Source organism: Pogonomyrmex barbatus, unplaced genomic scaffold (assembly GCF_055798465.1).
Source record: "Pogonomyrmex barbatus isolate J1 unplaced genomic scaffold, ASM5579846v1 scaffold18, whole genome shotgun sequence".
NCBI classification, from domain to species: domain Eukaryota; kingdom Metazoa; phylum Arthropoda; class Insecta; order Hymenoptera; family Formicidae; genus Pogonomyrmex; species Pogonomyrmex barbatus.
The window spans coordinates 4,058,126-4,085,776 of NW_028297114.1; the positions used below are offsets into that span (position 1 = coordinate 4,058,126).

At 32.6% G+C, this 27,651-nt stretch overlaps 2 protein-coding genes across 9 annotated transcripts in view; one reads left to right on the plus strand and one right to left on the minus strand.

Annotated features, from left to right (window-relative positions):
* On the minus strand, window positions 1-27,179 carry LOC105431710 (retinol dehydrogenase 12-like). 6 transcript variants are annotated; one of them, XM_089075186.1, is made up of 7 exons: window positions 26,966-27,179; window positions 26,260-26,643; window positions 2,687-2,768; window positions 2,220-2,524; window positions 2,018-2,137; window positions 1,462-1,678; window positions 1-444 (listed from the first exon to the last, which is right to left on the minus strand). In XM_089075186.1, the coding sequence occupies exons 3-7, from the start codon at window positions 2,737-2,739 to the stop codon at window positions 297-299; spliced, it is 843 nt and encodes a 280-aa protein (XP_088931312.1). In that variant the 5' UTR covers window positions 2,740-2,768; window positions 26,260-26,643; window positions 26,966-27,179; the 3' UTR covers window positions 1-296. The 6 variants fall into 6 exon arrangements, with proteins under 6 accessions (XP_088931312.1, XP_088931310.1, XP_088931309.1 ...); XM_089075184.1 differs by having other exon boundaries at window positions 26,260-26,719; XM_089075183.1 differs by lacking the exons at window positions 26,260-26,643; window positions 26,966-27,179 and adding an exon at window positions 5,117-5,793.
* LOC105431714 (uncharacterized) overlaps window positions 1-27,651 on the plus strand; it is a 227,752-nt gene that overhangs the window by 20,748 nt on the left and 179,353 nt on the right. The gene's annotated exons all lie outside the window — the stretch shown is intronic.

The following is a 27,651-nucleotide window of genomic DNA, read 5'->3' on the forward strand; positions in this document are numbered from 1 at the left end:
TCTGGTAAACAGAATTTTTATTCTTATTTATATTAAGAAAACAATATTATATGATATTATAATGCAAATATTATAATTAACTTTAAATGTTAAAAAATTTTTTCGTTGCACATATGTAAGTATCGTTTGACAAGAGATTATTAATATTAATATTTGAAAATTCATTAGTCTTTCATTGAAAAATTTGAAATATATAAATAAAATAATAAAGTATTTATATTCTAAATTTATGAATTGTTTTTTTTTTATATTATTATATTTTTTGATATTTTATTAAAAATTTCTGCCGTAATATCCTAAAGCATTTGACGTGAAACATTATCCAGAAATACAGTAAAATCATTTTCTGGTTCGAGATGCAAAAGATGACAAGATACATTCCATAATTTTTTAGCGTACTCGTGATTTCTTGCTCTTTCACTTGCTCTGGTAGCAACACAGTTTCTAAGTATAAAAAAATAAAGAAAAAATGTAGGATTATATTACACTATATAGGGTCTCAGATTTTAATGGTCAAACTTTATGAGTATATTCCATGGGTCTAAAACGCTTAATCTGTTTATCTGAGTTGTATTCACTATCTGAGGTTATCGAAAATAGCAATGATAACCCTTTTAACCCTTCCAAAATTAATTAATAGTCCATTCATTTCAAAATATCCACCGTTTTTAACAATATCAAACTGACAGTGGTCAAAAATTGAATTTATCGTTACGGATTTTATTTTTATTTTGTTTCACTTCATTGAATGCATCATTAATTTTTTATATCAATTTATTACGTAAATTTATTACATTTTGAAATGGAGTATTAGATAGTTGTTGAAAAATTAAAAGTATTATGCTACTTTTGATAATCTCAGATAGTGAATACAGCTTAGATAATTAGATTAAATGTAAACTTGTCGATCTATTCCTACATTGTATCACAGTAACCCAAAGTTAACATTTAAGTTAACATTTCTTTCGTATTTCGTAGTTTTGTCATAACATTTGAATAAAACTCGTAAATGTCCTATGTTTATATGACATTTCTTTCTTATTTAAACCCACAAAATATACTGACAGATTTGGCCATTAAAACTTGGGACTCTGTATATAAATAGTATAACACTATATATAATAATACAATTATTTTATATAAAAATATATACTTGTATAAGATGTACTATTCACTGGAATCTCGTAATAACGGGCGATTTGGAGCTTTGCAATACCGAGAATGCAATAACGAGATTGTCTTCGCTTCATTTTGAAACTGTGAAATTCGGGACCGCAGCGATAAGAGGAATATTTTTTTCTAAGATTAAGATCTAGGCATACGTTGCTACGCGATTGTATCGCTATCCTTACACACCTTATGTGCATCTAACATATATATGGAGGGAATTTCGCACGTTATTTCAAGATTCGCTATTGCGATGTCCTAGTATTTATAATTATTTTTTATAATTATTCTTACGAATAATAAAGTCCAGTCTCATGAGCTGTTCTTTCATCCACTGAACAATATATTGTTGTTTGTGCTCCTTGTTCGATATTTTTAAAAAAAAGAGATGCAAAGAGATTATACATATACGATGCACCTGGAAACACTGTCTTACTGCTATGACGTGATATTTCGGTCGGGATAATACCAGGATGTAAAGAATATACGTTTATCCCGTGAATGTTTGCTTCTGAAAATCGACATAAATTGTATAACTATAAGAAAGAACAGTTTAAATGTGACGATGATATTGCAAAAAATTTCTAATATTCTAGCAAATAATTTACACGTTTGATATATCATTATTTTGATAATCTAACAAAATTATTCTTTTGTATTTAACCAAATTTATAAATCAGTTAAAACATCCTTTTCGTCGATTCTTCCATATTCTATTTCCTGGGAACTTTTTCTTCATTTAGATCATTAATAATTGATGAGCAAATATTAAGCATTAATTAATAAATATTGAACAAATGCAATCTATCTTAATCTCTCTCTCTAATAGCATATTTCTTCTTTGATTTACCTGTTAATCGACGAGCGAGTTCATTGGTGAACAGAATATTTGCCAGTTTGCTTCGCATGTAAGCTTTAAGTGGCGCGTAGGATTTCTCCATATTAATATCATCAAAATCTATGTCAGCAGCTATGATAGAATATTGTTATTATAGTTTTAAATCAAAACCTCAGAATATAAACAAAAAATATACTACTTTGTTTCTAAATACCGATATGAAGAATTGATGAGACATTGATTATTTTGCAGCCGGGAGAAGAAGATTGCATCTTTGATAGTAACAAAAGAGTCAAAAGAAAATGACTAAGATGATTGACTTGTAATGTCATTTCATTTCCATCTTCCGTCTTCTCATATGGATGCGCGGCAATACCGGCATTATTTATGAGTATGTGAATAGCTGCTTCGTTTGCTAGCAAGTTTTTAGCACAATCTTTCACGCTCTTGAAGCTTTGTAAATCCAAAGAATAAATCGCAAGTTCACCCGCGTTACATTTATATTCATCCAGTTTGATTCTAAAAATAAATTGTATGTATCATCGTTCACATACAAAAATTTAATTAACATAAATATAGTTTCGTAAGAAGAAAGAAAGAGAATCGAAATAAACAGTAATCAATTTAATTAATTCTTAAAATATACATTTACCTTAAATTTATATATATATATATATTTACCTTGAAGGTGGATTGTTCTTTATATCTTCAACTGCTTGATTTGCCTTTTTCATATTTCTACAGGCCAGAATTACTCTAGCGCCTAAATATCCATATTATTTATACGTATGTGTTTAAAATATACTTTTTATTCGTAGAATTGTGTGTGTGTGTGTGTGTGTGTGTGTGTGTGCGTGCGCGCGCGCGCGCGCGCGCGCGCCCGCACACATATACACAATAGACAAATCGCATTATTATTTCTAATTAATTTATTAAATTTTTTAAAATATGTAGGCATATTCTCTTGGATAAAGTTGTCAGAATGAAAAACACATCACATAGTATTTCGGGCGTAATAATAATGTTTTGTAATATAATGTCTTGTATTGCAGTATTGAGCCTCTATAGTCAGACTCGATAACAATTTTGTTTCGATTGTTGCGATTGCTCGTATTTGATTGTATAGAACCTGTATAGTCCATATTAAACTGACTCATCGAATCTCGCGAATTTCACATTGGGCCTATATCCAATTCGCGAAAGATATGCAAACGACAATATATACAAATATCCGCTGAACTCGCACTAATTTCGACATCGTGAAATATTACAAACTTATCGTTATCTTTGGAATTTTGTTCCGCTTGCTCTTTCAACAGTTATAAACACGATTTGAGGTCAAATAATCAATCTTGCGGAGTCAAATATACCGATTTCACGCCAATAGCGAAAATATGCCTTTAAATAACTAATTAATTTATTAAATTAATCTAAGCTTGCATAAAATTTTTAAATATTTTTCAAGTACTTTCATTTTTTTAATTATTCTTAACAAAAATTGATTGTATTTTACAATTAATCTCGTTTGTAATAAAAAAATACTTTTGTACATATTATGATTTCAATTTAACATAATCTTTTATATTATTAAAACGTGATTAGCATACTATTTAAATAATAAAGTCATAAGAAAAAGATTATAAAATCACGTCTTAAAATGTCATTATCAATTTATGATATTAATCATTAGTCATTTTTTATCATTTTAACGTCGTTATATTAGTTATTTTTTGTTATTTTTGTTTTTGATTAAATTCTAACATCATTTTGACATATGTCTGTTAGTTAAGGTTAGGGTATAAATGTAAAGTTTTTCTTATAAAATAATGTAATATGACCATATAATACAATGACATGCAGTTTGGCACTATCATTCTCTAATAAAAAATTTTCATATTATTTACGTTATTTGTAATTACTACTTAAATTTTAAATTTTAGTATAATTTAAATAATCATTTTAATAAGTTTACCCCTTCCATATAAATCTCTAGCAGTCTCTTTGCCGATGCCACTATTTGCTCCAGTTATCAAAACAGTTTTGCCATCAAGACGTACTTTGCTTCTACACATTTTATTGAAGAACCACATTTTTTAACGTTTCTTTTTTCTTAACGCGGCGATGTGACAACACACGATTAATTAATTAGAATTCACTCACTATCTACGTTCCCTAACACGTTGTATTTGATTTTGGAAGAAGCTTACGAAAACGTTTACGCTTCTTTATATACTACTTCGTAGCAAGTAAATACGCATGCGTAAAATTTCTCATCGTCATTTTCTCCTTAAGAAGTTTCAAGGATGTTGTCCTTACGCAATAAACCAGTTTCTCTTAAACTCTATACTGATCAACACTACTTATCATTCTTTCTTTTTCTTCTATTTTTTTTTATCATTCATATAGTCAAATGTGTATGTGTGAGTACGTGTATAGATGCGCGCGCACATGCTTCTAGATTTTCTAGTACTTTAAGTCAGTAATTGAAGTTAGTTGTTTCGGTTGTTAGTTGTTTTCGGTTCGATTTCGAAGACTTAATATTATCGCTCTACTTTTGCTCGAAATTTGAAAAAATAATTATTTATATTATTATAATGACATTAAAATGATAAAAAATGATTAATAATTAATATCACGGTCGAGCCGCCGATCGCAGATGTAAGGCCAGATATGCAAATAAATTTGTCAAGTAAACACTTGAGCAAGCATGATGATAAGAAAAATGCAAAATGGTTATTTTTAATAACCATTCCGGTTATTTTTTTTTTAATAACCATCGCTTGCGCGAGCGGCTTGGGCAAATATGAAAAATCGTTCAATTTACTTAAATTAAACTGATTTGTTCAAGTAAATGGAGCGTGTAGTGGCGTGGCAGGCCCTCAAGTAAAGCCGGCCACACGCGTTCAAGTAAACCGCATGGATGACAAAACTGCACAATGTCGCAAATACGGTACACACGTTCCATACAAACTTGTTCCGACAAACACACTTGCGAAAACATATATATATATATATATATATATATATATATAAATAACAATAACGTTTTGAATCAAACACATGAAATTTTTGAAAGTGATAGAATGTAGTGTGATACTATAATACTTGTACAATATGTAGAAAGACTTGCGGTCTTTTGTAAAATCTCGAGTGCACACATTGATGTCGACTCTACCCGCATGTTTGCTCGAGTTTGCACATGGCTTTACAGAACGCTGTGTAAGTGTGCACGAACATCGTCAATCCGGAAGTTGGTCCAAGCGCGCGTATGCTCGTCGAATCTCCTCTATCACGAAAATTTACGAGCCCGGGCTGTTCGATGCAATTCACGAAGAGCGAGTATGACGCGACGTCTCGAGAGTTTGTCCACGAATTTTGCTGTGTGCGAATTCAATCGATCGCAGTGGCGTCCGCAACAAAATGCATAGTTGCGATAAACGGGGCAGTTTACACATATATATTGTATTTCGCTCGAGGTAATACATTGATATTTCAACTGTGCAAATAACATGTATAATTCGTGATCAATACATTTTTATGCAAATTAAAACACTAATTTTTGATATATTCGTAGAAAGCATTTTTTTCGGAGCTTGTTTAATCTTGGATAAAATAGTAGCTTCGATAAACGTTCGAATTAACATACTAAGCATTTTAGTATATCATGATTTAATATATCATTATGATAAACAGAGATAGAATCACAACATTATATAAACATCTCAAGTCTTTATTCATTTTAATTGTATATTTTATATTTTGTACTTTTCTTCTTCGATAGTTTCTTTGATTAATTTCTAAGTTTTTCATTTACTATATAAATAAATAATAATTTCTTTTATGTTTAACAAGATAAATTATTATAAATAATTTTCTTCAATTTAAATAAAATTAAATATTGTGACTGTATGACTGTAGAGATAATAGATAATTTGTTTTTATAAATTAGTACTCAGATTTTGCTAAAAAAAAAAGTGGCTTTTTTGAGCACAAAGAATCACATTTTATTTCGAATTCTAGACCGCTCTAAAAAAAGAATACAATAATATAAATATGTATATACATAAATTGAATACATAAATGAAATAATATACATAAATATAAATATGTATATAGATATCTTACATGCACAATATAAAACATTGCAGTTTTGTCATATGCGAATGCAACTAAATCGATGCATATATGTAAATATAGTCTATATTAAGCGGGATATTGTGAATGGCAAGAGTGGCACACGTGTATTCATAATATTGATCATTTGCAGGATTCAAAGCAAAGTGATGTTATTCAGATATACATGTGTAAAATAATGCCTCTTCAAAAGATAGAAATTTTTTTTTCAATAAATTCACTAATAAAGTTTTCACGTATAAATAAATACGACATTATTATGTTTAATAAAATATATGTTTTTGTAAGTGATTCTTTTGCTTTTTCATTAATTTTTTTTAATCATTTATCCATCATTGTTTATGAATCTATAATGAAGATTTTAATCTATGAAAATTTCCTTTTTCCCTATAAAATATTTTACGACATAATGTTATTAAAGATATTTAACATGCTAGAAATAAATTTTCCTTCGATATTTCGCTTTTTCTTTATTCGAAATTCTCCTTTTTTATAACATTCGAAAAATTATGTATTTAGAAAACTGCATGTAGAACTCAATCCTGTTACAAATGCAAATACGTACACAGCTCTTGTTCATCATTTGCAACTATATGAAGGGATTAATTAAATCTTTTCAATTGCCATTTCATCGTCTCTCCGTTGAATACAAAGTTTTATCTCAATAATTGGATTAATCATGCGCGTATAATTGTGAATTTTCACGAAAAAATGTTGTATGCAGCAGCTTGTTTAACGCACGGGTATTTGAGCGTGAATACGAAGAAATGTAAGCTAGTGAAGTAATGTAGGCTAGTAGTGAACGTAATCGAGGATACTGGAACGCGAACGTGCGTAAATGCGTACTGTATGTATGTGTGTATGTGTGAGTGTATGCGCGAGTGGTTCTCGTGCAAATACATACATGGTTTGCATCCGTATGTACGATCGCGCTGCGTGCAGCACATGTGCTAACCAGATGATGCGCTGCGGGATACGAGATAATTGTCATGCGAGATTCTGGTATATTATTCCCTAATTACACGAACACATCACTATCCATTGATATATCTGATCATTTAATTGGTAATGTGCACAGATTTCGTCGCGAAACGATTGAGGTAATATAAAAAAAAAAAAAAAACATAAAAGAGATTATGAAAATAAAAGTACGAAGAAAAGTACGAAGATAAAAAATTTAATTTTTCATACACGTGTATGAAATTTATGGATGTTTTATGTAACTGGAATATTCAAGATATACCCAATACCTTCGGCTTGAAATAAACAAATAAATACAAAGGATGTACGAAGTATTTGTGTAATGCGCATAAACAATTGAGAAATTATAATGTAAAATCTATATTCAATTTTTCTATTTTTTTTCCCTAAAAATTACATAGAACATTACTTTTGAATCGAATTTTTCGATAAAAATTAGTAATAAATAGGTAGAGCAAAAATGCAAAATTCTTAAATTCCTAATTAAAATTTCATAGGATTTTATCTAAAACAACTCTAATTATTTACGTCCCTCGATTCGTAAGCGGTCACTAGATGGCAATGATAGTCACAAGTGCAGATATAAAAGCCATAGTTCATTAGCATTCTAAGGTCAAGCGCAGATCGTCATTCAAGTGTGAAAGAACTCTCGACTACGTCGAGATATTGCCAGGATGTACGGAACAGATGTGCGAAGTTTACGACCGCGAGAGAAAACGCGTGCATTTACTGCATAATGTTCTCGTTCGAATATTTCGTACTTTACGTAATATCTCAGCCTTTTTTAAGAATATTCTGTCTGTCTGACTCATGCTGTTTCTTCCAATGCAAATACGGAACAAATAAAAAATGCGATATCAATGCGATTAAAGAAATAAGATGACCCTATTATTAAGAAGATATGATCGAAAAATCAAAATGCTTCGATCTGTTTAAATATTAGATTTTAGAATATTATTTAAAATGAAATTAAATATACACATAAAAAATATAAATATAAGTAGTTAGAACAAACTTTTTTTATGTCTTTGCAAAAAATTAACTCCATCCATCGTGTAACTGTTTTGTACACAATCAAAAATTGATAAAAATATGTCCATTTTGTGCGTAAACAATTGACTATTTCCAATTTGACAGTAGCTTCATTGCATTCTAAAAATGAAGTTGACATTAAGAATGTCAATCTTATTTTTAGAATGCAACATCAAATGCAAAGTAATCAATAATAATTGAAAGTAGAATATAAAATTATTTAAATTTTCTAATAATAGGATATTAATATTATGATAAAAAATTAAAAATTAGTGATCAACAATGTTACCTTTTTTATTCTAATAAGTTATAAAATAATCTTTTTTATGATTAAAGAATTTTCATCATCTGACATTACTTTAATGCATAAAGATAGATCCTTTCGCCCTGCAAATAATCGATCGTATCTCCTAAAATCGTATGGAATACATTAAACAAATCCGAATCTATTATCATATTTCTTAGCTGTGTTATCATAATTTTTACAAACTGAGTTAGCCGCGACAACGGTAATTATTATAGCCTCATGAATTTGACCAATCTTTTTATCATTATAATTCTAATTGGGGATTCTACAATACGTAGATGAATTAATAACGAGCTACCCACTTAGGGTAGGAGTACCCCGGCAGTATTTCAAATCCGATTGTCTCGATCGACAAGGGCGAACGGGAAATCCGTACGCGGGAAATCCGCTTTAAATCGTCGATAATACAACGAAGATGTCCGTCGGCATTTCTCCCCCGCATGCAGCGAAGAAGAACGGGGCTCGTCTCGAGCGAATAAGAGCTCTTCAGACGACGAGCGCTATGCTATTTAGAAATCTACTCGAACGTACAAAGGGATGTCATCCCTCTCGGCGGAGGTGGCGGTGCCATGCCCGAGTGCTCTCTCGTGCCACGTACAGTACGCGCGTCGCGACGCACACGCACACGCACACGCACACGCACACGCACACGCACACGCGCACGCACACGATGACGGCTCGCCCGCTGGTTGTCAACTTTCAATAGCGCGGGTCGAATAACATCGACGAACTTTGCAACACGCGATACGATATGGCGAGGAAAAAAAAAAAAGAGAGCGCCGAAGGCGCGGGGATGAAAAGCGGCCACCCGCGTATTGTTTGAAAATGTGTCGCCTCGTTAGCCTCGTTCCGCGTAAATTCCAGAACAATCGGCCAAGAGAACTCTCAACAAGTTTTCATCGGCCACGAATTTTGTATTTTTGCGAATTTACTCTTTGTGCGTTCTGTTTTCGAGGATTTATTTAATATTCGTTATTTAATTTTTAGCAAATTGGATACGAGAAGGTTTCATCGTGTACGTTTCATCGTTTTCATTGTTTGTAGATTAACGCGTTCACTTTATCACATACATTCACGTTATTGTTAATTCGCTACGATGCAGAATATCTTTAGTCTCTTTAAATAATTTTATTTTTTTAGTTATTTTTTTCATATATGTTTTCATTCAATGTATAATGTATTATTGAAATATCTTTATTGTACACGTTCGAAATACATACAGAGATAGAATTTTGAATTTCAAGTTTGTGACATCATGACTTCTCGCGTAGAAAATTAGAAAGTGCATTTCCAATTATTTTAATATACTTTGTATTCATTGTGATTCTATTAAATTCAAACTTTATCGAATATATTTGAAACTCGTCTCTTTTATTCCGGCATACTCTAATCAATAAGGCTCAAGACGGAACCTTTGAAAAGAAGCCGAATACAAACGTATTGAACGTTGCAAGAAAAGACATAATAAAAAAATCTCAAAGTAACATTGTTTTCAACATATCACAGATAATTTTCAATTCTCTTTAGACACTTAAATGTTCATATACATGTTCTCGACTTCGACTATTATGGGCTTAATGAAGCTGAGAAAAGAATATATTACACACCCAGAGTATTTGTATTTCGTGTCGAGATAAAAAATTGTGTACTGTGAAGAATGTTATCGTGTAACAAGCGTCGAGTCGATGCTTTGCTGGCTTCTTTAACCGAAGGTTGATTTAGACGCCGGGTCAAAGAGCGGTCGAGTACTTTAGCATTAGAGCGAGGATGCTGCGGACTCTGCAACCATCCTTGTGCATCACGCTGCATCAATTGAATGCAACCGCCGGAAACGCAAGCGTTCTGGCATCACGTCGTTGCTTCAAACGAGCGCGTTTGCAGTATCATCTTTTTTCAAAGAGGGAAACAAACTAATCAACTTTAAAGGATAACGAGCTCTTATTGATAGGTACAAGCAAGTCTCTTTGCTGTAATTCTCTGGAAGAATATCAGAGACGATTTAGACAAAGATAGAGCGATGTAGATATAAATTAATTATAATTACATTCCATTTTGTTTTTGTAATGTTAAAGTATTAATATTAGGAATTCTGTGTTTTTGTTAAAATTTTTTTTTATTCTCGGTGAAAATATAAAAAGAGTCTAGATGTATCTCGCGACGAAAATTAAAATTAAATAATTCAAATAAATTGCTTGCTGACGGACACACACACACATATATATATATATATATATATATATATATATATATATATGTTAACGAAAAATCGTGCAAGTATCTAGAAAGAACAGTAGACGCTATGTATCGCCTATCTCCGTAAGATTCTTTTATGCGCTGGAAAGTTAATAATTTCTATTTGCGCCTAATTAGGCGCGACGTCGGCGGGTTCCCGATGCACGGTGCATTGTGCGCATCGATGCGCAATTATTAAGACCTCGCTCGATCCCGGAGCTCCCGCTCGTTACGCAAGCTTCTCGCGTTCTCTCGGCGACGTATCGATTTCTGCCAGACATCGAGAACCTGACCTACGAGAGAGTTTACGCGCGTACGAGCCGCCCGCAACGCGAAATATCTCGCGTATAAATTGCTCGATCACCGATAGAGTCGAGCAGCACGACGACATGAAAATACAAACGGCCCCATCGTCGGCATGTATCAGTTCCGAATAGTTTATTATCGTCATAAACCAGACTGTGCCGACATTCGCGAACAATTCGAACGTGTATTTTGCCACGAGCACTGATGCACTTGTTCACGTGAGTTACATCGAGAGAGAGAGAGAGAGAGAGAGAGAGAGAGAGAGAGAGGCGAGAACGATGGATTTCATCATAAAAAAAAAATCATAATTTCTTTCCGAAGCGATATTTGCAAATAAGAAAGGTATTCCGATATCGTTAGCCATTATCATTTCGAATTCCGTAGTTGTTGTACAAAAATGTTTCTTTCTACATTTGAAGGATATATTCTATATTATATTTTGATATTGAAGCATTTGTGCCCATACGAGGAAATTGTATTGTTTTCGTTTTTTTAATTTCGTTATAGATAAGAAACAATTTTTTAATTAACTAAATTAATATAGTTGTAGTGATTAAAAGTTAAATTTAATTCGCATTTTAAAAAGCATGTATATCCAAATACGCATATCCAATATACGCAGTTCAAAAATTGATGGTTCAATATATTTTTTAAGAAGCAATCTAATTTTAATGAGAAACATCACGTCCCCATTAACCCTTGTATATTTTTAAGCACACGCAGCATTTACGCGCATTTACGCACGTATTACATACAATGATGCACCGTTATGATTCCACCGTCAGTTTCGCCGTCGGTTTTTCACGATATCGGCCCTCTAAAAGCTCCAGGTCGACGTTTTCCGGGTAGCTGGGTCGGTAGTTGAAGGGCCAATTCAAGGGAGGATATTATGTAGCCTTAGGGGGATGCTAGGTGGTGACGTTCCGTTGAAGTTCCCGGAAGCGGAGAGAACACAGGAAGGTGGCTCGCACAGAGGAACACGAAGGCGAAGAGGTGCGAGGATATTGCATTCTGCTCGGTAACTTCTGCAGCGTTCTATCTCTGTTCTTCACCGTCAAACACGTCTCTCTCTCTCTCTCTCTCTCTCTCTCTCTCTCTCTCTCTCTCTCTCTCTCTCTCTCTCTCCATCTCGCACTGTCTATCTCTCGTGCTCCCTGTGATCTTTCGTCAGCATTCTCCTCTACGAGGAACTTAGCAAAGGGTCTAGTAGATTTACATGCACGTGCTTGGATCCGTGTGGTCGGATAGTGTTTACGCTTGAAATAAAGCTGAACCCCTTTCTCTCTTTCTCTCTATCGTATAAGTACGTGTATGCTTTCCCTAAAATATTCCCTACTCTAACTACTATCAGATGATTCCTGATAAATAGCAACAACGATGAGAAGCGCGATTAATGCATAAAGCGAAGGTGATGAGGATGAATTACTAATGTGATAGTGATAAAGTGAGATTCAGCAAAGTTACCGGCTTTTCTATTAGGCACTCGGTAGATTAGTATTTATTTTCTACGTCGATATAAATGCAAATGAGTAAAGCGTCAGTTATGATAAATATGATTTCTCCTCTCAGCAGGTTCTCGTTGACAAATTTCTTATTCATTTTTTATTCTAATTTCTGTTATCACGTATCATCTCTGACGCAATGTTTTAATATTCATTTATTCACAATTCTAAATACTTTTATATTTGGCTTTTTAAATAATTCATACACAGTTAATATTATATTTAATTATAGAAAAATAGTTTCATATATTTATAATTTAATATTTTTAATAATTTAATATTTTTAAATAAAAATTAATAATTTTCACTTTTTTTTTTAATATGATCGAGATTGAGAAATCGTGCAAGATGTGATCATAAATATTTCAAGAGAACTTAAAAGGTATTTTTATGATAAAATATATCATAATAATTTATACAGTCTCAGATTCTGTAATCTGTTGATATTTGATTTATGAATAGGTTAATACAAATCTATAATTACATTTTGCGCAATAAGACGCAGATTTATGCTGGCATTCATGGTCGATATAAGATCAAGCTTGATTATCTGTCATCTGCTTACATTAAATGTGTACAGGATATCGCGAATATGTAACTTCATGTATTGCAAATTGCTTAAGGTCTTTATGTAACTTGCCTAATAGCATCTATACGTTCTTTGCATAACAATTATTTGCGCATACGTAAATGGAATATCGATTAACCGAATTACTATAAAAATATTTTGATTTCTAATAATAAACTTTTTTTCAACCTATGAATATATTGTTGCAACCTTTCAAATATAATACAATATTCAAAAAACATTAATAATTTATTCATTTTTTCCATGTTTCAAAATTTTTCATTTTTATTATTATTATACATTTTTGTAACGAGATTTTTTTCTCTCGTAAAAATTTTTATTCCTAAAGCCAAAATTTACACTACGCAGTTTGAATTATTAATGTTCCATTGTATTTGCATTGTGTCAACATATTAATCAATTTACGTCCTGTAACTTTCCATTTTACCGCGATAAAATTCTTGAAATCTTCATTTTTTCAAGCAAAATATCGCATCGCGTTTTAACATGGTGCATTTGCATTTCCAAATTTTCGAAGAAAGCACACCGCTTTCAATCTAGTTCATCGTTATTTTGCTCATTATCTTGATCGACGTTGCAACTTCTGCTTTTACAAGACCGATCTATTTGCAAATCTCGAAAAGCTTCATTATTCGTGTACAGTCTCAAATCGAACGTGCTCCTTTTCCAACGATATCGGCTTTCATTTTGCAGTCTTCTTTACAATCGTCTTATTGTTAACAACCGAGTTTATACAAACATGCGATAATTCTGCATATATGTAATCTCAGGATTGTTTATCACTTTATATTATCTCTCTTGATCATGCATGCTACATACATATTTTTCAAGATATTAGAATCATATAATGAATCGTAAATCCTTTTGTAATATTAATTTATTATGGTTACGCTAAAATATATTTACAGAGTGGAGTGTTTGTAACTTCTAAATGGATAAAGAAAGAGTACAAAACGAGAGGTTGCGTAAACTGCAATTCCCAGCAACGTTTCGACAAAGACCGGGAAAGTGCTTTCGAAAAAAAGCAAGAGCTCTTTTATCGGCTTTCAAAAGATACTGAAATAGGAAACGTCACGCGATCGATTCGCAAGTCGATCGATAGTCTTAGGAACACTATGCAGCGGCATTTCCGCTTCGTTCCTTTGGCCACTTCAAGATTACCGAGGCCCTAAGTTTTCTGAATAAAGTTTCGTATGCCGAGTAAACCTTTATATCCATCTTGTGTAGTCGCTCAGTAGTCGATACGATGATCGAGATTCCTTGCGAGGCGCAACGCGAAGAGAAGCAGCGGCAGCGTGATAAGAAACAGACGGAATAAAGAGGGATAAAAAGTATCGAAAGAGGATGGAGGAAATCTCGTGGAATGTCGAGCTGGATGTTCGTCGCTCTACCCTACTCCCTCCTCTTCCTCCCCCTCTGTTTCGTTCCACGCTTCCGACCCCCCCCTCCCCCCTTACTGATCCTGCGGTTTTCCGGTCTTTTTGTGTCCTTCATCCTCTCTCGTTGAACGGAGAAAGGGAGAGGAAGAGTTGGAGAGAGGATTGGAAAGAAGAAACGATGGAATGAACGGCGTGGAAAAGAGCGAGACAGCGGAAGAGAGTATCTCTTGAAACCAGTTCGATCTATAACAGAGCCTTTGCATTGGACGTATGAAAAACGAGAACGAATGCGCTCTAGCTAGTCCATCGGCTGTGAGTTATAGGTGAATCGAGTTGTGGGATTCGAAACAACCAGCCGACTTTATTGATACGTACTATATCAACCAAACCACAGGACTGACCGAAACTTGTACGGCAAGTTAATGCCTTCCAAGCTTATTGTCAATAGCGTAATAGAATCATTTTCATTCTCTGCATGTATCTTAATACGATTATAATTTAACAATAGATTGTTATAATTATTTATTATTGCGTAACAGAAGATTTACCTTTTATTGATTATGAAATTATTTTTTATTAGACAATCAAGACACATCTGTATATCAACTTATAAAAAAAATGAATTTTTTAGAGTGATATATGTGTAGTCACATTATTTTGCAAAATTTGACATTTACATAAGTAGCTTCAAATTAAAATCTTATCAAAGAAAATATAAATACAAATATAAAAGATATTTTTCCATTCACTATTTCGTTTTTTTCTAAATTCGAATTAAGGAAAAATGAGCCTATAACAATTTATTTCTTTTTAATTTTTTGTAGATATTGTAAATATTTATAAATAAAGACAAAAAAGTAAAATATATGACTATAAAGTAAGAACATGTAAATATAATATTAACTTTATTTATAATATTCTTTTATAAATAATATATCGAGAGATGTAATAATATATCTAAATATATTTACGCGTTTTATGCAATACAATAAATATTTTCAATTTTTGTAATTTTCAATCTTTAAATATGGAATTTGCATTATGATGAAGAGATTGCATCAAGCATAGAAAAGTGCAAAATTCGTCTATGTCTGAATATAAAATAGCAAATTTGGATGCAGCTACGCGATCGATTTTCCATGACGCATACAAGTTTCTGATGACGGACAGAAATTTTTCGCTGTCGGAAGAACCATCCAATTACTGAAGTTGAAAAAGTTCTTTCCGAACTCTTGCGTATCTTTTGTGAAAATTGGCTTCTATCGTAGACTAAGATATTTACCTTCTTCAGGTTTGCTCCGAGACTAAGAAAATTCTGCTCCAATAATCATTAAGAGAAGAATTTCGATTTCAAATAACACAGAAATTTAATCTTTTACGATTTTATGTTTAATTATATTTAATGTAATAAAAATTTACTAGAATTATAAGTAAAATAAATATTTTTACATAATTAAAACATATGTTATATGTTTACATATGTAAGCTATAGTTATTAATATTGTTTAAAAAAATGAAGATATGATATTTAATATCAATCTATTTCTTAAAATTTTTTTATACACAGCAAAGTGTTAATGTGTACTGATTTGACTTTTGATCCTCTGATTTGAGAGAGGATTTGACTTTTAATCCTCTGGCAAGTCCAAGTTATAAAGCATTAACAGCGGCCTGAAGTAGTCGTAAACGCTTCAGAAATGGGTACTAGACGACATTCAATTAAAGTATAAGTAGCTATTAAGACACGGATGCTATAACAAGATTATTCAGAAGTGCCTAATTGCGGTCATTATAATTTCTTTTAGTTACAGCTCCCGTAATACTACTTTTCTTGTTTAAATATTTCCTTTTCATTTATATAGAATTTCTTATATCTAATTTATAGTTGTAATACATATAACTTATTATAATTTAAATATATAATAATCGACGCTATTCTTCTAATTATTCCTTTAATTTTCTTTAAATCACTTCAAGTGTTGTTGTGTGTAATTTTTCAATATTAATTTACTTCTAGTCCAAATCTAGTCCAAATCATTTACATTAAATCCAATTTTTATTTAACAAAAAACAAACTAAAATTATATATGCAAAAATATATGCAACAGAAATAAGTATGACAAAAATTAATTAAAAGATTTTAACTGTATTTCAACGCATTTATTATCAATGTCTTTGATAAAAAAAAAAAAAAAAAATACAGGATTTTCATGAAAAGTGTGTTGCATGCGTGGCTTGGCATTAGAAAGATATTGGAGGAGAGCAAATTCGCGCTTTTCTCATTTCGACCGGGACACACGAAAGCGCACTTACAGCGAATGGTAAAAATCTTTTTACACGTGCGACACACCGACCAATTTACGCCCGAGAGAGTTGGGAGCAGCTCGCAAGTTCCACGAGAATCCATTTTCCGACTTCTCGTACGTAACCTAAGGAAAAGTTTTCTAACGCGGTGTCCGTTTCGCAAGTTCGAGATTACGCGCGTATACAGAATGCCATATACAGGTTGGCCTTTCATCTGCAAATTTTCTTTGATCAATTTTAAATCGATTCTGTCCTACGACATCCGTCTACGTTTGCGTCAGATACGTATGCGCTTCCAGCATGGGGAAAAAACTCATTATGAGTATCGTTTTGCGAATGATATTTGCACGTTTCATCAAGTGGACACCGCGTACTTTCGATCGATAACATATGCGCGCACATGTGACCGTCCGCCTTTCGCATAAAATGCTAATCCAATCCGCCGAATGTACTTCCGCGCAATTTACCGCCTTCCGTTCCATTTCTCTCGGACGGCAGTGTCCACCATCCGTCCAAATGTCGGTCTATTCCGCTCATGAAAAAATCATTCCCGTTTAAAGCTACGGAAGAAAGCCGTATCACTTCAAACGTCACCGATTACGTAAACGTATTTATGAGTATATTTATGTGTATGTATGGGAAATATCCGAATAAAAAAGATATATTTAAATCGATGGAAGATGAGTGAAAGAAAAGACGTATACAAACTATATAAAAGGGAAAAAAATAATGTCAATAAATAAAACATAATTAGAGATGCGGTTTGAGTAGTGACTCCCTCTTTTTAAATATATTTGTTTAGAAAATTGTTTAAAATATTTAAATATTACAGAAATTGCTAGAAAACGTGTGATTCTGCAATTACATATTTTTATTTCGCGTATTCTATTGCTCACGACTGCTAGATTCAATTGTGGTAAACATCTTTTCATTTTATCTGCATTGCGTTTTAAATGTCATGGCATAACGATAAGCTTTTCACGAGACTGATCTCCTTGATCGTCGAAGTGGAAATGTGCGGGGTCACCTTAATCACCGTCGCATTTCCACCTGTGGAAAGGGCGAGGATTCTTTCGGGATCATCTCACGACGAGACGACTCTTTAGAGGACACGTGGACGCGTTAATAATCTCGTTAACGCTTTGGCCAACGAACTCGCCGCTTTCGAGAGCCACTTAACGATCAGATAGTCCCTCTCTCTCTCTCTCTCTCCCTCTATATCTCTCATGTACTCGAACGTGCCGTTGTCCGCCGATAACGAGAGCCTGTCGAGATTAACACGCGATATCAATCGCTTGTTTGCCGACAATAATCGCGACAGAGAATGAACGTGCAAGGACTTATTATTAGCTGCTTCCAACGATTTGCAAAACTGAACACGATGTTAAAAGACTCCAATGTTTTCTAATATAATTATCTTATTTTATTTTTCCTCATTATAACAAAAAAAAAGAATAATTATATAACATATATTCTAAACATATATATATATATATATATGTAAAAAAATACACGAAACATAAAACATTAATAATGTCAGTCGTACCTTTATTCGCGTATTTCGCGTATTTTTTTTACAATACATGTTTAGAATATTTTATAATGCAGATATGAGTTTCTATCTAAAAAAGATTGTTTTCTTCTTCTCTTGCTATTAACTTATTTACATAATTCATATCTGGTTTGTTATTAAAGGTTTCTTCTAGTCTTTTGCTTTTATCGATCCATTCGATAATCCATTAAAAATAAAGAATACAGCACGTTAGATTTAATATTCGTATTTCCGGCCAGTTTCCAATGCACTTTTCCTTCGTTTTTCATTTGTTTCGCGCAGCATCATTGCCGCTGCTTACGTCCACGAAACTTCCGCTATCGTAATATGCATTTAAATATATACCGAAACTTTTCGAGACAGTTTCGCGCATCTGTGAGATGCAGCGTGCATAATCTAGTATATCTACCATATAACGGAAGAAGTTGCGGTAAATAGCAAATATTTCGCGCAAAATCGCATCACATACTTAAATCGCAATTGCTGACGCAATCTGTCTTGCCATTTTATCACTTCATTTCATTTCAAAGAGATACAGAAATATTGATTAAAAATAAAATGTTTTAAAATTATGCTATTACGCATGTGTGAAACTGATGTATTATTTGGTGGAAATTCCTTAACTAGTTCAGAGTTTTAGCAGAACTTTTGATAGTTCTGTAGTTTTATAGGTTTATATAGGTTAGACAAATAGTTCTGGCTATTAGAGCATAAAAATTGTTTCAGGCCAAATTGAAACGCTAGCTTCGTGCAGTGTTTCGATTTGCTAATTAATAATGAATCTTTTTTATATTCATTGCTAGATTTCAACAAATTCATACAAATTCGTATGACCGCACAGGATTATTTTCATACTTGTATCTGGCTAAATTTCTAGAGAGCAAAACTATTTCTTTCATGTAAGCCTTTTTCATGTAAAGCCTTTTTCTCGAGCCATAAAAATTATTAAATCTAGACAACATTATTATTAAATAATATTACCTAAAAAGTAGAATATAAAAAATAGAAGTACAGAAAGTGAAATCAAAACTCTTAATAATTAATAAGTTTCCACGAAATAATATGCTAATAGCTTTACGTGTGTACACATATTCGTATTACTTTGTTCTTTTCAAGAACTGTTACTAATAAAAGAATCGAATTTATATATAACTTATTTATTTTTATTCCTCTACGTTTTAAATACGTTTACTCTACGTTTTAAATATACTTTACGTTTACTCTACGTTTTAAATGTTATTTACGAAATGTAAATTGACAACTATACGTTGTCAATTTAATATATTATACACAAATATTTAAGCTATTTCGGAACAAGATTGAAATGCTTACAAGTTATACCGAAAGACTGGAGTAGTTGCGACAGATACGTTTGTCGTGCCAATTTAGCGGGTCGGTTTCCTCGCCGCGAAGCTCAACTACTTGTCGGTGTATTACACGAGCATACAGCTGCGACGAGCAGCAAACAAAGTATACGCTACAGTAGTTCTGACCCACATAGCACTCGAAGCGGCCCTTTAAGGGAAAATGCAAACAACGCGAAGCAGCGGACTTGGTTTGCTGTCGCACAAGTCTTCAGTGATCATAAAATCATGAAAAAGACTATCTTTTGCGATATCTTAAACTCCTTACGATATAGTCTTTGTAAACTTTTTGTGAATAAGTTTTCTTGCAATTTTCCCCGCAAAAGACTCCCCTTCAGATTGAAATACAAAATTGCTTGGAATTTTTTTTCTTTTTTTGTTTGAATCAAGACGTATCAGGAGAAAATATATTAAAAACCGAATGGAAATTCTCCATATTCTTTCTTACAATTTTATGATATGTTTTGTGATATGTCTTGAGTCAAAAATTTCGCACATCATTATGTAAAACGCCCCATGAAATTTTGTTCTAAATAAAATTTCTATTCTATATATAAATCAAATGAATTTGATATTAAAGTTATGAAAAATCTCAGAAGAGTCGGAAGACATGTAAAATAACTTTCTACGAGTTCATTCGAGTCAATACATAGTATAACCAATACAACAGAAAATATCATCTTGCATTCTCTGATCGACCTTCGCTGGTACAATATTCAAAGTTTCCTCGCAAAAGATTTCATTTTCTAACATAGGGAAGCCTTACTCTTTGCATTCATATTCAGGACATATAGAGACCATCAGTATATCAATCTATTTATAAAATTCGAGAAGTGACGGAATAGAATATCTTTTTTTTTTATATTATTATATTGAAAAATATTTTTGATCGAATAAAATATCTATAATATTAAAAAACCGAACAATCATATTTCAAGCAGAATAAATGTTTTTTTTCTCTATTATTAAATTTGTGTGCTATTTATAAATATAATAAAGAATGTATTATTATTTTTGTAAGAATATTTAAATGTAATGTATTGTCATGTAAAGTGCAATTTTATATGGATATTTATCGTATAGTCTCATGCTCATATTGTGTGTTCTTGGAAAAATCTACAATCAGAATGTGAGATAAGACTCTATAGATAGTTCTATAGATAACAAAATAAAACTTTCAAACAAAAGTAACTTTTAGCCAAGAAAATACAAAAATAGAGAGAAAATAAATTAGATAAAATTAATTGAATGAGTTAAGTTTGTTATTTTGTCAAAAAGTTTGTTAATAAATTTTACTGTCATTTAAAATCTAGAAAGCTATAGAATTAAAATACACTTTATGAATTAATTTCAATATGTGTTCAATATTTGTCATACTAAATATTTTGCAAAAAATCTCTTTTAATTTAATTTGTAGAATAAAACTAATGTGTTATTTAAAAAAAATTTATCCAATTTATAAAAATTAAGGGAAGAAACTGATTGTTAGATAATGTAATATGTGAACTTTCTTCTCGGATATATTACATCAAATTTAAAATTGCTTAATAGAATCTAACAGCTTCTATGTAGAAAATTCTTTGAGACAATGAATTATGTATCAAGTATAATAGATTAGAGGAAGAGGTGATGACCATGAAAGGGCAGTTCAGGAAAGGCTAGCAATTTTCCAAAGTGGTGTTTGCCTCTTGAGTATTGCACGAGTGTGCAGGTGCACACCTCGGTGCACACTTGTTTCATCGAGATTTATTAGAAAGAAGATTTTAATCCGAACCACACAAAATAGTTAAATTCGAGAAATACGTCGCAAAAATCGTAAGAATTAAAATAATCCCTTTGATAAAAGTAATTATACATTCCTTTAATTATCGAGTGAAAAATAACTCCTACTCTAAAATTTACATCTTAATTATACAGTAAAAGATATTTATTTGCTGTGTGTAAAGAGAAGATGAGCAATTTCATATTATCGTAAATGTTTAAATATATAGTTTCAGCCCTCCCTTATATTTTTTTTGTTCTACTAATATTTTTCCCTCATAGATCGAATCTCATGAATCTTGTTACGGCCCGATTTAAATTCTACATTTTTACGTTATTCCTCGCAACGCGCCGTATGCATACAATTCCGTTCTACAAAATCCTTTCGCGGGATCTTTGATCGTAGTTTCATAAGCTAAAATACGATAACAAAAAACGCCGCGCCTTATCTCGCGGCGGCAGATTAATTAATATTTATCGCGAGTACGCTCGCGCGAATCAGCTAATAATAGTGGTGAGTGCGGAAAAGTCGGGTATCTCCCCGGAGTGAAATCGAGGGTAAATTTTATCGTTCAACTTTCCGGTCGCAAAGTTAACTTCTACCTACAACATTCTACCGTGGCGTATTTTTTTTACGAGATCTCTCGTTTCAGAACAGAATCGGATAATGAATCGTCGAAAAAGCTGTGCGATCCATTACAAAAGGTGAAGACTTTCAAAAAAGACATGAAAACTGATTTCTATGCAATTTTTGCTGCCTTTAAATAACATTTAATTTTAATTATGCATATTTCTTTGAAATGAGTCTGATCGATTTTTGGAATTCTTGACAGATTGAAATAGATTTGAAAAAGATCGCTGAAAATTTCAGGTGTGCTTAAGAAAACGTTGCGTTAAATTTTGCATAGAAGGAAAGAGAAAGAGATTGCGATATATAGAATATGCGAAGTGAATGCGAGGTTTTATAAAAGAAACTTGATTTGCTAGTGGAAATTGGGAAAGTTACTTCTAGTCGACAAAAGTGACGGATAGACAGATGCTCACTGTAACATTTGCTTTCCGCAGAACGTGCAAATTTATGATATCGCCGTCTGTTCCTATCATTTACAACGGTGACGACTCAAATTTCTTCGTAACGCATATTTTTTTCTCCATATTATTTTATTACTAAATATTATTTTAACATTTTTTAATTTTCACTTTACACGGAGGAAGATCTAAAAATTACTTTTTATATAAATTTATAAATCAAATTAATTGCAATACAGCAAGTTTTTTATAATCCGTGCAAGAAAGTTATATATTAGCAGAAAATAAAAATACTAGAGATTTAAATTACAAACTATTTATAAAATATTTTTATTTTTATATATTTTGTAAATATAAATAAAAATAAAATATTATAAGACCTGAAGAATGGAGACACAGAAGCTTTGATAATGTCCGCACTTCTCAAATCGAAATTAAACATTTTACAGTGTATCGTCTCCTTATTTTACATTCAACAATTTCATTTCTATTCGTGCACGATTTCGCGTTGCAAGAAATTGCACGGAACTGAAAGAGAAAACACGACCGCGATTGTTCATTGCGGAGGCCAGACGCGTCACTTCTCTGATGAAGCTAAAGTGATTCCCAGGAACAAATGTCGCACGCTACTCGAGGACTCCGTCTATATCCCTTGAAGGAATCAGTGGCGTAACTAAAAACTTACGAAAACCTCATCCTCACAGTAAATCAACAAACCTCCTGAACTTTATCTTAAACTTTATTTTAAACAATATAGATTAGAACTTTTCTTTTTGTTTTATAATAATAACTTTTGTAATAATGTCTAACAAGTTTTATTGATAAAATCGAACTTCGAGCATAATCGAGAACTCCAAAATAAAATATCAATAAAAGTAATTTACACAAAATAGAGAAAACTTGATAAAAGATGAACCTTTCTCTTTTGTACTTGTCAAGTATCGTCTATATGTCTGCAAGAAAAATGTAATCTTAAAAAGTAATGAAATACTTCTTAAATATTATCTATATCATAAAGCTTTGTCATTCTTCGTCGTGTACAGATCCCCTTCTTTCTACGGTCGATGAAACTCAATATCACAAACTTGATATCCTTTCCGATTTACTTTCCTCCTATTTTATGATCTCATGAATGCTCTTTGGTATCGAAAGGGAGAGCCCTTTTGCAACGTGAGATCCGCAGTGACTTTAGGTACGCTACTGGTCGAGAATATTTTGTCGAGAAAATAAAGGTCGGCCGGCACAAAGGTTAACGCCTCGAGAGCGGTTTCTTCGCGACGCGAATTCATCAGCGCCGTTTTCCCCGTCGCGTCGCGGCGGACAGGCTGTCCATCCTGGGGTACCAGCATCCACCTCTCGCGCTACCATGCCCGTCCCACTCTCACCCGAGGGAGCTTCTCAAGAGTCCTTTAATCTTCGAGCCCGGTGAAATATCCGCGACGGTGCTTAGAAGGTCGTTCGGTGTATCCTTCACATCGCCAAGACAAGTGAGTTAGCTTAAGCTTAACAGCCCACCCTCTTCTTTCCTCTCCGACCCTCTCCGCCGTCGCACACTTCGTCGCTTCGCGGAAAACGAAGAAGGGAAACGACTACTACAAACAATGGCCAGCTATTAATCTTCATATTCCGTCATAAAGTATGAAATAAAAGCATTGAACGGACGCGGACGTAGGTGATTAGTAAGAGCTCACATTTCTTTTTTCTCTCAAAGACGAGATGATCATTGAATCATTGGGACGATTTCTTTTCGTCATATGTCTAAAGTCAAACACGTGGCTATATAATAAGATTTCAATTAGAACAATATATCTCAAATTAGTATTATCTAAAGAATTGGAAAAAAGTAATAATGCGATTCAGATAAGAAATTCGCTGCGCCTATTTTATCAAAAATTTCTATTTTTTATTACTTTTCAAATTACGAAATAATAAAAATAAGATTTAAATATAAATTATTTTTAATACAAATAGGTATATTAATCGCATTATAAAATAAGATTTCTATTTGTGTACAGAAAATCTTGATTATCCAATCTTTTATTACTTCTTGGAGATGCTAAATGTATTCTCCGCATATTAATTTAGAAAAATGTTTTTGTTTAACTTCTTGGCAGAAATATGTCGCGGATGCAGAGCCGGAGGGAATGAAAGACAATGTCGTGGTTGCGTGAAGACTTTAACAAGGTTTACTCATTCGCGCAATGTTATCTGCGGAATGGACTCAAACCGCGGCACGTTGAGCTTACAATTTAACTTTGAATATGAATAACCTCCTTGTAAAAACAAGCCGCATGACGCGAGCGTAATATAGCTTTATGATTTTAAAGGAAAAAAATATTCAGTCATCGATAAGACTTTGAATGGCCAGTTTTAGCGAATTTAATAATTTTTAGAACGATAGCATAAATATTATATAGTATAAAATATTCGGAGCTTTTTTCTATAAAATATTATTTTTTTATTAATTTAATCAGGAGTGATTCCTCCTGCTTTTTATTTTCCATTAGTCGCAATTTTATATTAAATTATCAATTTTAAAACATTAGTTTAATATTTTAAATACTGAAAAAAACGTACAGCTTTGTTATACATACATGTTATACATATATCGTTTTTCTGATATTTTGATCAGAAAGGACTTTTGCTTTTCGTTATCTTTTATTCGCAATTTATAATATTTGTTATATTGGAGTTATAATAGAATAACAATTGATGTAACTCATCAAAACAAAATACGATGAAGCATATTTGGAAATTCATTCATACTCTGCTAAAAAAATTAAATTTATCTGAAAAATCGTGCTGCTATCAAGTCTACATAATAATTTAAAAAAAAAAGAACAAAAGATATAAATATATTAAAACTATTATGAAGATTCTATTTAATAATAGAAATATAGCTTTTATAACATTTGATTTCCATTTTCGTTTAATTGTTGCCATTTGTTATCGCTTTTGGCATTCATTCAATCATAAAATAAATAAAATGAAAAATTTAACGAGAAGTGTCACGAGTACCAATCAACTCTTACACTTTTTATTATTTAATTTGTGGGAATGAAGTATAAAAGATAAATCGAGAAAAGATTAATCTGATATTATCAGTCCATTACATTTAATTTCTTTTATTACTTTACATATAATATAGTTATTCTCCGAATTGTTTACGCGCCGAGACAAGCAAATGTTTTTCATGAGATTATTTAATTTATCGTTTGATGGTTTTCATATTAAATTCTTATTAAAAGCCAAATTGATTAAATTTCTTGTGTCAGAACACATTATCTATAATTTTACAGTTTTCTTCTACTTTTTATAAAAATTCTGATGTTCCATTTTTGCCAATATAAATCTTAATCTCAATCTCCGTTTAATTTATTCTTTATTTTTCTCTACTTTTTAAAGTTAAAAAAATAAAAAATAAATTAAATCAATTAATTAAAATAAATTATTGTAAAAATAAAATATGAGATGAGAAAGAAGCTCATTTTAAGAAGCTCATATATCAAATGGAAATAAAAAATATAATCGATCGTAAATCTCTCTCTCTCTCTCTCTTTCTCTCTTCTCTGTCTCTCGTTTACTCGTTGCATCGTATATATATTTACACGTGTCTATTGATTTGAATTACGATCTACGTTATAAGTACGATTTATGATTGTTATATTTGGATTACTGTCTACGAGAGTAACTCGTGATTGCAAGATGACGAGTTAAAATTGCAATCGAAATTACAAACGAGTCAATATCAAATGGTTAGCCATAGATGCAAATTTACTTACCGGTGTCGATACGCTGTCGATGCTCAGCTGTCTGCTATCGCCCGTTCATTCGTCGTTGCTCGTAGCATTTACACAGAACACACATTACACACGCACACACACACACATACACGATACATGATAATAAAGATCGCCCGGCACTTTGTTCGGCACTCCCGATTGACAAGTGCACGCGATGCACCGCAAAATGATGCGCGACGAACATGGAAGACGCATCGAAATTTCGTTTCGCGACGTTGCCTTCGATTCTCGATCGCGCACACGCGACAACTTCAACTGCCGAGCGACGCCATATTCTCCGAGCGACTCAACGATCGAAATTTTACTGAAATATACGCGAGATGCTTTTATCTCCATCGAAAACTGAAGTTTTATGCTTTTCTTCTAAAAAGTTCCAGGTGGTGGTATTAGAGATTTTTAATTTATTCTTTAGATTATTTAACACAAAAAAATCTTGATCCTGTACACAATAGAGGAAATATTAGGAACGATAAATATTATATTTTAGAAATAAAAATTCAGAGTAAAGATTAAACGCACAATAGACATAAATAGAAGTATATAGCTAGTCTAATCTTTATTCCTAATTTTTATTTCCAAAACTTAATATTTCTTTCTATTCCTAATATTTCCTCCATTGTGCATAGAGCCTCATTCTCTAGAAGTAAAAAATTATTGTTTAAACATCAATGGCGGATTTCCGTACCTATGACGATAGCCAGCCTGGCGAGCGGATCAACACGAGCACAGATCCGAGATGAGATATCCATCGGTCGTCGAATATCGAAGGATGCGGATCGGCATCGATTATACATGATTTACCACAATGAGGCAATTATGCGATTGCAATTCGACACTTCGACACTCGACAAACGGCAAGGAAAAACGCGCGAAAATGACCGATGCGCGGAGCTCTCGCGACTGTCGCGACTATTGAAAAAGACTAGTGAAAAAGACGCGAGCTGATTGGCTACACAAATGATGAAGTCGAATCGAGCGTCGATTGGTCCGTATACCATAATCTCGTTTTCAAAAAGAATTATTACAAAAAAGATTTTTATTAATAATGAGTGTGCATATGTGCGTGCGTGCATGCGTGCGTGCGTGCGTGCGTGCGTGCGTGCGTGCGTGCGTGCGTGTGCGTGTGCGTGCGTGCGTGTGCGTGTGCGTGCGTGGTGCGTGCGTGTGCGTGCGTGCGTGCGCGCGCGCGCGCGCGCGCGTGTGTGTGTGTGTGTGTGTGTGGTGTGTGTGTAGTATCAATATTAAAAATGTATTGATAATAATTATGGTTATATCAAGAGAATGTTTTAAATATAAATTAATAACCTTATCTTATCCTATTCTGTGATGTGAATGATGTTTTCTATTATTCTATTAGACGCCCGATTCAAG

Bases quoted from the DNA above. Each gene is read 5' to 3' on its own strand.
- LOC105431710 (XM_011646096.2), bottom strand. From the start codon at position 4,095: ATGTGGTTCTTCAATAAAATGTGTAGAAGCAAAGTACGTCTTGATGGC. The intron at 2,769-3,977 runs GTAAACTTATTA...ATGGATATTTAG, and splicing joins TAGAGATTTATATGGAAGGG to GCGCTAGAGTAATTCTGGCC. The intron at 2,138-2,219 runs GTATTTAGAAAC...ATTCTATCATAG, and splicing joins CTCATCAATTCTTCATATCG to CTGCTGACATAGATTTTGAT.